This window comes from Brachyistius frenatus, unplaced genomic scaffold, assembly GCF_029030835.1.
Source record: "Brachyistius frenatus isolate BFR_SWC_R1_liver_20210118 unplaced genomic scaffold, ASM2903083v1 Contig_8, whole genome shotgun sequence".
NCBI lineage: Eukaryota > Metazoa > Chordata > Actinopteri > Embiotocidae > Brachyistius > Brachyistius frenatus.
In genome coordinates, this window is record NW_027210607.1 from 8,467,052 (window position 1) to 8,479,642 (window position 12,591).

Consider the following 12,591-nt stretch of genomic DNA (forward strand, 5'->3'; position numbering starts at 1 on the left):
TATGGCTGAGTCAGCAAGTACATGTTTCCTCAGTTATTATGTGCATAACATGATGGTTAACCATGCCTTTATACATCTGTGATAAAAAATGGTTTTATGCTCTATGGCATAACTTCCTAAATTGGTGATGTGAATGAGCTTGTACAGTATTTAAGTGGGCTCATAACTTTGAGGTTACTTGAGTATTCTTTGTGTGTTCTGCTTGATAGGCCTACATCCACTCCTACATTTGAAGTTGGAAATATGTGGTAAAGTGAGCCAGAACCGAGCCAGAATCATTTTGCTATTTGGGACCTTCCTCTCCACGCAGGAGTGTCTCTGCTCTCAACCTGAATTATATTCTGAGTATTGGGGCGTTTCACTGATGATCTGTGGGAGGCTACAATAGGCGTCTGACGTCTCACGATCGTTTTGAATGGAAACTGAATGGCCCGACTACCTGACAGCACAGAGAAGTTCTGACGTCACACGTCCGTTGGCGGCGCCACATCACTTGCTGCCTTCGTTGTCATTACGAGCTCGGAAATTCGACAACTACTGAGTCAGGAGTCTTTAACTTCGTGAATTTGTTACACAAATGTACCACGTAAAATTGACCGCACTCGCGATCTTTTTGGTACGTGTCTGCCACAGCTTCAAATGCCAAGTAGCCCGTCACATCAGAGATATCGCTTTTTCTAGTCAAAATGCTGTTCTTGTCTTTGTATAATCTGAATGTGTCCGAATGCGCGTGAAAGCCTCAGTAGCCACAGCAGGTTTCACGGAGGAAGAGGATCGAGCTTTGTCTATTAACAACATCCCTCTCTACAGGATACACTCCGGTAACATAACACGTGAGGTGGTTACATTAATAACGTTAGTTTATCATTAAGACCGAACACCTCTTAAACATGCTTCAATCTCTAGCCAGCAACTCCTGCGTGCGTTTGATACAGAGTCACAAATCGACGTGGTACTTTGTATCTCTGGTGTTGGGGTATCTCCTTTATCTCGTGTTCGGCGCCGTTGTCTTCTCCTCGGTCGAGCTGCCGTACGAAGACCAGCTGCGCCAGGACCTGAGGGCCATTAAGAAACAGTTCCTGCAGGACAACGAGTGTCTCTCCGAGGACCGTCTGGAGCGGTTTCTGAAGAAAGCGCTGGAGGCCAGTAATTACGGGGTGTCCATCCTCAATAACGCTTCGGCTAACTGGAACTGGGACTTCACCTCTGCGCTGTTTTTTGCGAGCACGGTGCTGTCCACCACAGGTAGGAGCCGGTGACGCTGCGGTCCACCAGGTGCGCGGCATAAGGACAGAATATAAATTGGGTTTGTCTCGTTAGGCCCCATTTTTTTTTTTTTTTACCAGAATATATAAGATTTGGTTTTCACTCTCTCTCTCTGGGTCACACACTGTATGACTGTATGCAGGAACCCCGGAAAGATGTCAAGCAAAATCGTATAATTGTAGAGTAAATTACCAATATTAAGCCATTTAGTCTACATATTTGCACTTATCCCAAAACTTCAGTGAGGATGAAGCTGTGTTTACCTTTTTCTTTAATTAAAAAAAAAAACAAAAAACAAAAACAGTGTTCAACTACATTTACTCAAGCTATCTCTATTTCTGTCTTGCCTTTATGTTGCAACAGTGAACACTCCCCTGCAACCACCTTCGATAAATACACCATAACTTTAAAAGAACAACCCTTTTGCAAAGCACACAGTGTTGTACAGAAACCGGCCCGGTGTCAGGGACAGAGGCACACAACTTGAGACGTGTGTCTATGTCAACATCATCATCTTCTGAACCCCCTTCAGGACAATCGCTGACTCTGAAATCCCTTCGACAAATTGTTTCGTGTAGTTTATCTTTAGGTAAATCAAGACATTTCAGCACGACAACGTGTGTCGTCATTTTCTATTCTCTAGCATTGCAAAACACGAACGTGGCTTCTGCAGATGGTTGCCAGTCAGGATACCTAAATAACTTTAGTCAGACCACACGGCAGCAGTTATCTGAGATTTCAACCCCGTGTGATTGTGCAGATACTGTGTGCACTAAGTTGCTGTATAAGACTCTTTTTGGTTTGGTTTAAGTCTCGACACGAGTGAGAGCTCCACCTGATCTCGACGTCTGTCGGGTCTGTTTGAGGTTACAACAGACACGTTACAACATACTGTCCCAGACGTCATGACGGTATTATCTTTAGTTCTATCCAGCTTTAAGAGGGCGGGGCCCGGTGTGCAGCCCTGCATTGTTCGAAACACAGGTAGAGGTGATCCATTGTGTTTGTAAATAACAAGCAGAAGTTGAAGGTGGAACCACTCACCTCACAAGGAAATACCCTATTTCCTCATTTGCGTGTTGATGCTAGTGGACCGTGGACTCTTGTTTCGTCCACTTTACAAGACCATGGCAGGTTTTTTTTTAGTTTTTTTTTTACAGAAATGGCTTCTTCACGTGACATAACTTCAGACTGTTTTCAGTAAGCATCCTCCACCTGACTGTAACTGCTTCTATTGACCCTACGCATTGTTTATTGCATTGGAATCTGTTTAATGACTTTAATCGATGTCCCTCTCTGTTTATATATTTCTCAGTGAAAATGGTACCAACACATTGCTCAACCAAACAATGATGTAATAATGAAGCTTAAATCAGCCAGAAGCAGACGGAATACCAAAACCTCAGAGAGACGGTGCACGAATGATTGTACAAGTACTAAAAACAGAAACACCACAGACATTTACAATAATAATTATCCTATAATAATAAATGCTTTGTACTGTTATGTTATAAAAATCTAAAAATAGTCGCCGAACTAAGCGCGATCAAAAGCTGTTATGTGCCAGTATGTGCTAAAAAAAAAGAAAGAAAGTGATGCCTGCCAGACGGAAGATATTTCCTTTTTGTTTACTGAGTAATCATGACACAGAATGTTACCACTATAAAATGGAGGTTTACTGCCGTAAAACACGCACACACGGGTGCAATGTTGTTACGTACTTACTGTTTGCATCCGTTTTGTGGGTAAATATTTGCTTGACGTGGAAAGGGAAATAACACAGTATGTTACAGTGACGATAAAAGTGTTGCGCTCTCCTAGTAATCTGTTCCAGCAGCAGTTTTTGTGATGGAAACGGAGCCATTTTCTGTCTTTTTCTTTCTGCACAGGATATGGTCACACAGCACCACTGTCAGATGGCGGGAAGGCCTTCTGCATTATTTACTCCGTGATTGGCATCCCCTTCACCCTCCTCTTCCTCACAGCCGTGGTGCAAAGGATCATGGTGTTCAGCACACGGAGGCCGGTCATGTACATCCACACACGCTGGGGTCTGTCCAAGCCACTGGTGGCCATCGTTCATGCCACTCTGCTCGCCACGGTGGCCGTCTCTTGCTTCTTCATCATCCCGGCCGCCATCTTCTCAGCGCTGGAGGAGAACTGGAACTTCCTGGAGTCCTTCTACTTCTGCTTCATTTCCCTCAGCACCATTGGCCTGGGAGACTATGTACCGGGAGAGGCCGTGAATCAGAAGTTCAGGGAGCTCTACAAAGTGGGCATCACTGGTGAGTGCTGATGAGCCTTTGTGTTTGGAGCCGTTTCCCTGGCAAGGTGCTGGTCCCAAATTAATTCTGCTGACTGTCCCGTGGTGCTATGTGAAACATATCATTTCAACATTAGATGGGATACATTGGTCTAAATACTGTTACCATAACATATTATAGTATTATGGTGTTATTGCCTGTGCTTCTCAAAACTTGGGGCCACGTTCATCATTAACTCTTACTTTCTGTTGCAAAGAAGATACTCGAAGACTAGTACTTGCTTTGTTTGCACGAAAAGAACAGCATTCAACTTCCTTATTTGAGCTACCAAAATGCCCCTATAAATCCTTTGTAGTGTGTGTCACACTGTAACGTTAACTGTAACTGTTAATCAGATGAAACCAGACGGGGGTAGTGCTAAAAACTGGCCTACTGCAGAGCAGCGAGGCACTCTGCGTTTTCTGGGTGACTTGCGCAGCACTGGCGGGGTTACTAGTGACTAGAATAAAATAAAAAAATAAAAAATAAAAACCCGCCAGAGTCAGTTTTATTCCCGCGGAGTTTTGACGGGCTGTGGGTGTGCACGCATGGCGGACGCTGCTCCGACGAACTGTTTCCGGCACACACACACATGTGTGTGTGTGTGTGTGTGTGCGCGCGTGTGCGTGCGTGCAGCAGCAGCCAGAGAGACGTCACTCAGTGGGCTCAGTGTGTCAGTCTGTAGGACGAGAGGAGGCTGCAACAGAAGGGGTTTGTTTGCAAGAACGACCCCGGACACGTTCGTACAACTTCCCCCGTGAAAAAGAACTCGTCCGTATCACCGCTGTCTGCACTCGCATATGACGAACTAAAAGAACTAAACACAGTGGGCCGCAAATAATGAACGTTTTGGTCTCATTTGCCGACGTTGTTGTTTGTTTTGCCTTCGGTGATAAGCAGTTGCGGTGATTTTCATGCGGGACGCAGCAGCACTATTCTGTGCACTTTGTTTACAGGCAGCGTGTTTCTAATTGAGACCAAGCAAACGAGTTTTCATTAAATGCAAATATACAGTTAAATATGTCACCATGGGTTGTTTTTTTTTTCAAGGAAAAGGATTTCAAAAAATGTCTGTTATTACTGTAAGTTACGTTGTGTTAATACTGGTCGAGACACACCTTAGGGGGGGTCTGAAATTATTTCTCTTTGTGTCTCTGTCTCACTATTCAACAAAGAACACACTCTGTTTTTGAAAACGTGCTCAGCCAGTGACTGCCCTCTAGTGTCCGAGCTTAAAACAACAGAGTTTAGGACAATAGTGAAGAAATGCATTGCTTGTGTTTTTCTAATAGTGACTTGCACAAGAGTTTTGCTGTAAAAATAAAACAGCAACATTTCATTAACTTAAATTAATCATTAAGTGATGAAACAACTCTGCGGTAATATATTATGATTAAATAATATCAGTCATGTACTGACTGTTTTGTTCTAAAATCGTATTTAAATCCAGAGGAATGTTAAAGTGTCAAGGATATGGAAAATATTTTGAATATGGTGATAATAATATTGCTCCCTGCAGCTCATACGTGTTTGCCTGTGTGTTTATCTCATCAGTTTACCTGCTCCTGGGCCTGATAGTCATGCTGGTGGTGCTGGAGACCTTCTGTGAGCTGCAGCAACTGAAGCAGCTGAGGAAAATGTTCTACCTGAAGAAGGAGAAGCCACAGGACCGCCTCGCCATTTTGGAGCACGACCACCTGTCCTTCACCACGGTTTCCAACAGAGCCACCGCCCACTGCGACGACAAAACCCAGCCGTTTGTCAGCGTCCCAACCCTGGCCTCTCCCAATGATGACCCTATGATCCAGTAAACAAAGTAAACGCTTAACTGAAGGAGGGAAATATCAAAGTAGGCGGTAATGCAAGACTAGAGGTAGATAGATCACAATCTCAGCTGTAGGTATTCTGCAACACTCAGCCCTGCAAAGTTTAGTCGTAAATCTAGCTGAGACTACTCAGATCAACTCAGAGCAAATGAACCCCAACACTGACAATATAGTGTTATCAGCAGACATTAAATTGATGTACATTAATAAGGGAGAAAATGTATTATTTAACAGTGGCTACAAATACTAAGTCAGTGATAAAAGAAAAGCCCTCTGCTGTATTTATGGTTCACAGAAGAAGTTTAGCGCCTTTAAGAGCTGCATTATTTATTGCATATTTAGGAATCTTCTACAAAGTATTTGGTCTCTTAAATCTAGCTGAAAACAGGACAATTCTCCGTCGTCTGTCACAAAATAGTACATAAATATGTATGCATCTTATAAATAGAGATGCTTGACAGGTATGTGGAATGTACAGAATCAGGTAAATGTTATAAATGTTCAGTACTGTGGCAACTTGAGTTAACACTCCTGGTAATGATGAGCCAAAACATAAAAACATCTAGAAGTAATTAACTGTCTGCGTTCATTTTAAGTTGTTTACTTGTAATGTGGCATGACAGGGTTACTTCTTTATGGGTGTGCTTTATGTAAACTAATCAGCTTGTTGTTGGTGAATTCTGTTTTATTGCATTCCCTGCAGTTCAATTGGCTCCCCATTGATTTTTAAAAAAAAAAAAAAAAAAAGGCTTCAGGGCCCTGGTTTTTTTTGTTGTTTTTTTTATTTAAATTTTTCTTTTTTTTATTTATTAATGTGGGTAATAGAGGATACAGTTTGAAAGAATGGACAATAACCAGGCTGACATCAGGACACATTCTGAAAGTTTGCAAAACAAGTTTTGTTCCGGGAGCCACCAAGAGGAAATATTTAAACATAGTTTTTATAATCTATGTTTTGTAGCATCGTTGGGTCATCTTTATAGAGGTGTTAAGCATTGTGGTTGCACTCCACATTGTCACATTTCATTGTGAGGGAAAATATTTGTGTATATTCTCATGTTGCAGAGCTATTTCAAAGTTGTCCATGTTTGAAGCATTGTAATTTATTGATTCGTCCGAGTGGCTTAATGTGTGCCAGACTGTGTGAAAAAGGGAAATGAGGTTATCCCAGTTTAAAAAGGGAACCGCAGCGGGCTGGATCGTTGCTTTTTACTGTTACTGAACAGAGCTCAGTTTGCACATGGACTGGAAACGGGCAGCAGTACAGAAAAATAAGTCTGAAGTTGTGTTTTTATTGAAAATACTTTTGTGTGGATGATCTGTAGACGCCTGATAGCTGATCTAAACTGGCAAAGAGTTGTGTTGAACAGAAACTATTGTACTGTAATTACAAAAATTGAATGTATATTTTTGAATAGGACACAAGGAAAGTTTACAAAACTTTGTTAGTAATCCATGAAAGTGATTCTGTACAAGAAATAGTACTTTAGAAAAACGGGAAATTCAAGCAGCAGGTACACAGCTGAAACATCGCAGTTCTGATTGTCTACCACATCAGTTTTAAATCTGCTGATCAAACAATAATCTTGGATATACAGACACAGGTTTTTATGACACATTCCTCCTCTGTGTATTTTTAAAAATATATTTTTAGCTCAAGGAAAAATGTTATTTCAAGAATACTAATTTCTTTTCATTACCGGTCCTCTGACATTCTGGTTGGTGCAAACAGTGTAGCGTGCTGCTGTAATGGAAATGTATACAGTGTGTCATGTATGTTTTTTTTTTAGGAGAAAGACTGGCCTTTTTAATGAATTTTTACAATGTCAAAGTCTCGATAAGGAGTTGAAGTTCTGACCTCATCTTTCTCTGCTCCATCAGCACATCAAGACAAAGCCTTTTATTAAGTCTTGAATGGAATGTGTTTTTCTCTTTTTGCGACAGCGAGATTGGAGGCTTGGTCAGAGTGCAGCGTTACTCCTTGCTGCTCTGCTGGCTCTAAGTTAGAAGTTGCGTTCAGAAACAGTGCATACAGGTGAGCTGAGGCAGTGTGTCATGGCCGCTTGCAAAGTTAGCTTTGCCTGTCACCGTCTAACTTAGACACTGATCTTTAAAACTGTACCTTATAGATCAGTGGTTCAGTCTCTCTCTTTTTTTTTTTTTTTTTCCTTTTACCAGTCTGGGCCTTCATGTAAACTGTGAAACATTGACAATGTCCAAATTGTCTGCAGAGAAGGAGAACTTTAACATTGCAAACTTTTACTGGAAGATGTTTCACTGTTTTGTAGATCCATTGAATAGATTGATGTTGAGGCTTTGGTCCTGCAGCGTTACTATTTTTGGCTGTGTTTTCTCTTGAAGGTGAAAGCTGCCAGGTAAAGTAGTTCTAGTTTTGTTCAGGGAATAAACATTGTGTGAAGGATTTCAAATGGAAGCACACTGACGTTATTTATTTATGCTGAGAAAGCTGATATGTTTGGAATATTTGTAAAAATACATTTTTGTACATATCTTTTCGGTTGTTGTGGTAGATACTGTACACTCATATGCGCAGTTAAGTATTTTAGTGTTACAATATCAATATTGTAATATAGGGTTGCCATGGATTTCCAGTGTTTTACATGAGATTCATTTCAGCATTATAAACAAATACATGAAGTGTAAAATATCAGTGTGTCTTAAATAAAATGCTTCCGGCAGCGCTACAGTGCAGACGTGTTTTCTTCAGCTCCCTGCTTGCTCTGCTCTCTGCTCTAGCTGTGCTTTGCGCTTTTTCTCCAATCTGCAAGTTTTCTAAATATTGTTTCTAAGAGAGTTACTATCAAGCACAGGAGGAGAGAAACCTTTACTCACTACCAACAGGAGTTTGAATAATTTTTTTTCGTTTTGAGTCGAGCCGAGACGGGCCGGCTCACACTGAAGGAAAAGCCATGCCTCAAAACACAGAATCGGTAAGCTGCACGGAATGTAAACGACTGCATGACAAGATAGCACAGCTTGAGAAAAAGATTGAAACGATGCACCAAATGCGTGAGGGTGAGCGATTTATTGACCCTGCAGCAGCCAACATACAAAATGAAGGTGGACAGACAGAGATTTTTAATCGAGGGGCTACAAATGTGGAGCCTCCTGTCAAAGACTTGGCTGACACCCTCCCCTGGATATGTCCTAATGTCACTGGACCAGCTGGACCGGCTCCCAGGACTTATTCTGACGTCGTCCGATACTCTGGATTAACAGCTGAGGCTGGTGCACCTGCATTTCCTGGTGACACATCGTACTGGCATCGCATTGGAGCGAGGCCGAAAACATCCAACTCCAGCCAGAGCTCAGTTTGATGTCGTCCGCCGCAGAAGCAAACACATCAGGAACACAGCTCCAACGCTCACTCCACCACTGGAACTCTCCCTGCACAACAGGTACGAGCCACTGACTCAGAATGAAGTGTGTGATAACACTAAGTATGTGGAAACTGGTCATTATATTACCAGCAATAAGGCTAATCGAAGCAAGAGAAACAGCCCCAAAATCACTGCTAGATTGAGAGCCAGAAGAGACACGGTTAAAGTCACACAGGAACCAGCACTAGTTTGATAGGAGACATAACCATAACCATAACCAAGCATGTTAAAATGGCAAAGACTGAAAATCTGTGCTTGGATAACACAACTGTGAAAGAGTTAACGGAGCTACTCCCAATTATCCTCCCAACTCTTCCAAGAAGTCTGAGGGTTATCATCCACACAGGGTCCTGCGAAATAGAACAGGCTCTGAGACTCTGTAAAAAGATTTAACAGTGCTGCTAAAAACACGGAGTGACCATCAATCTCAAGATGTGTTTATTTCTGGACCAATTCCTACTTGAAAGAAAGGAAGTGAATCATTCAGTAGACTCCTTATCCTGAATTCATGGCTAACATCAACATGCCTCAACCATGGGATATTCTTTATTGCCAATTTTAACACTTTCTGGAACTGTAAGGAGCGCCTTCAACCTGATGGAGTACATCTGAACTTTACTGGATCCTGACTTCTCGGGCGCCAACCTACATCATGCTCTTGGAGTGCCCGACCAAAACAAGATAAGGGCAAAAGACAGCTTGATCTCTCGCCCCACGCAGCACACAAATGACAGAGCAACAAACATGGCAACTCTGATAGAGGCTTGTCCTCCTAACGATACATTTTATCAGTCAGTTAGACAAAACAAGAGAGGAGGAAGGATCACAGTGATCTTCTCTACACAGTTTGGGTGCAATGACATAATTTAAATATCTTGGTCTTGAGCTCAAAACTAAATCAACAGTACAAATTATCACAGTATATTGGCCACCAACGTACTCAGCATTATTTCTGCAGGAACTCTCAGAGTTGATCTCACTAGGTATCACCAGATATAATAGGTTCATTCTGAATGGAGACTTGAATATTCATGTTAATAACAAGAACGACCACAAAGCTATAGAGCTTATAAATGTACTTGACAGCTTTGAACTAACCCAACATGTAAAGGAAGCCGCCCACCAGCATGGCAACACCCTGGACTTGGTAATAACAAAAAGGTTACACATGGATAATGATTCAGTGTGTGAATCACCTATCTCTGACCATCACTGTGTATTTTATGATGTGATTGTAACCATGCCAAAGACTAAAAGGGAAAGCTGATGAGATCAATTGAGCCATACAAGAGCTGAGTGCTCTTTAAATGACACGGTTGAACACTTCAATAACACTATATCATCTGTTTTAAATACTGTTGCTCCTTTTAAAGGTCAGAAAGAAGTCGACTGGTCGAATCTCCCCGTGGTTAAACAATAAAAGTGTGAAAGAGAACAAGAGAAGTTGTCGGGCACCTGAAAGAAAGTGGAGGAAAACTGGACTCACAGTTCACTGTGATATATACAAAGAAGCCATCACTTCCTATACCAAAGCGATACGTCTGGCAAGAAAGGATTACTTTTCTAAGATTATTACAGAGAATGCTGGGAACTCAAGAATATTGTTTTCCACTATTGAGCAGCTACTCACCACTAGCCCCGCCCCCCTACAGATCTCAGCATCAAAATGTGAAGAACTAGCACTGTTGTTCAGAGACAAAGCCACTTCAATCAGAGCCAGCGTTGCTTATGTAAACACAAAGGAACTCCAAAATTCTTGTAACACAGATGCAACCATGGAGAAATTCACCTCCATCACATTAACTGAGCGTTGTAAGACTTTCACTGTGTGTAACTCCTCCACTTCCTGTACTGACCCAATACCAACAGTGTTTTTTAATTAGGTATTCAACAGCATTTCAAGTCATGTCCTCGAGATTATAAACACATCGCTTCAAATAGGCATTTTCCCAGATGCCTTCAAAACAGCTGTTGTAAAACCGTTAAAGAAACCCAACCTCGATGTTGATGCTTTGACCAGCAATAGGCCAAATATCCAACTTTCCATTTATAAGTAAGATATTTGAAAAGAAAGTTTCAGTGCAAATAAACTCCTTTCTTAAAGAAAACAACGTCTTGGAGGAGTTTCAGTCAGGCTTTAAAGCACTGAAACAGAACTGAAACAGCACTTACTAAAATAATCAGCGACCTTCGACTAAACTGATGAAAGTAAGGTCTCAATTGTAATCCTCTTAGACCTGAGCTCAGTCTTTGCTACGATTGACCGTTATGTCCCGATCAATCGTCTTGAGAAGTTGGTTGGTCTGTCCAACAGTGTCTTAAACTGGTTCAAAACATGCATCAAAGGGAGGAAGTTTTACGTCAGCATTGGAGATCAAGTGTCAGAGAAACATGACAGCTGCTGTGGCGTTCGACAGGGAAGCTGCCTCGGTCCTTTACTGTTCTCACTTTACATGCTGCCACTGGGGAACATCATTAGAGAGCACAATGTTTGTTTTCATAGTTATGCAGATGATACACAACTGTACATCGACGCTGAACCAAATGATGATGCAGCTATGCACTCCCTCACTGAATGTCTTTTAGCAATAAATAAATGGATGAGCCATAATTTACTAAAATTAAACGAGAATAAAACAGAAATCCTCCTAGTCGACCCCAAAACAAAAAGAGAAATCGTAGAAAATGATCTGGGCCAACTAACTCAGTGCGTAAAATCAGAGGTAACAATTTAGCGTAATCTTAGACTCTGATCTAAGTTTCAAGGTCCACATTACCAAAGTGACGAAAACTTATTTTTTCCATCTTAGAAACATCGCCATGGTGCAGCCGTTTATAAATCAGACAAATGCTGAAAAGTTGATTCATGCCTTCATTTCTCCACTTTTTACTGGCCTACCAAAGAAAACAACAGAGACTTCAGCTCATCCAAAACTCTGCAGCTCGAGTATTAACCAGAACCAAGAGGAGAGAAAAACATGAGTCCAGTTCTGGCTGCTCTGCACCGGCTGCCTGTAAGACACGCTGTAAGATGCTCTCTTGCACTTGCCTGGACTTGAACTACCGCACCTTTAAAATGCATATTGGTTATTTTATATTTGAACTCTATTTGTGTTTAATTTTATGCATTTTATCAGTTCTTTTGCATTTTATCAGTTCTCATGCATTTTATCTGCTCTTATGCATCTAATTTCTTTTCTATATTTATAAATGTTCCTTTTTATCTGTTTGTATGTGAAACACTGCATGTCATTCTCTTGCTGTAAAGCAGTTTGACCTGCATTTCTTGTATTAAAGGTGCCATACAAATAACGTTTATTATTATTATGCTATTAAATGAAGTGTTGGTTTATTATTATTATTTAATCAGACTTTTTCTCCCATCATTTTGTTCCTTTGGTTCTTCTCCAGAGCTACTGCTGTATGCTCAATGCTAAAAAGATATTGACACTGGTTGATCCAGCGGTAGCTCATGGGAAATGTGCTCTGATAGCAGCAAGAGCTTGGAGCAACACGGGTGATTACGTGACATGAAATTACCATAAACGTCTTGCTCCAACAGATATGAGCATATCAATAAGAGTTGTGTACAATGGCCTTTTGTGTACACACAACTACTTGGATGAACTTGAAAGAAGAGCATAATGTGATTATCTGTAATGTAATACACTATTTTTGTTTTTCATCTCATGTTTGAATTTAAAATGGAGGAGGATGTTTTGCACATCTTAGTGTCTATCACAGGAGAGCAGTCATTAAAGTTAGAGGTAAACAAGAGGCTCAGACATCCCAGCC

At 41.3% G+C, this 12,591-nt stretch overlaps 1 protein-coding gene across 1 annotated transcript; it reads left to right on the top strand.

The window, feature by feature from the left end:
- Positions 1–725: 725 nt before the first annotated feature.
- Positions 726–8,097, top strand: kcnk1b (potassium channel, subfamily K, member 1b). Its single transcript, XM_069690251.1, has 3 exons — positions 726–1,245; positions 3,156–3,551; positions 5,124–8,097. The coding sequence occupies exons 1-3, from the start codon at positions 891–893 to the stop codon at positions 5,378–5,380; spliced, it is 1,008 nt and encodes a 335-aa protein (XP_069546352.1). The 5' UTR covers positions 726–890; the 3' UTR covers positions 5,381–8,097.
- The last annotated feature ends 4,494 nt before the right edge of the window (positions 8,098–12,591 follow it).

Bases quoted from the DNA above. Each gene is read 5' to 3' on its own strand.
- kcnk1b (XM_069690251.1), top strand. From the start codon at position 891: ATGCTTCAATCTCTAGCCAGCAACTCCTGCGTGCGTTTGATACAGAGT. The intron at 1,246-3,155 runs GTAGGAGCCGGT...CTTTCTGCACAG, and splicing joins CACGGTGCTGTCCACCACAG to GATATGGTCACACAGCACCA. The intron at 3,552-5,123 runs GTGAGTGCTGAT...TTATCTCATCAG, and splicing joins CTACAAAGTGGGCATCACTG to TTTACCTGCTCCTGGGCCTG.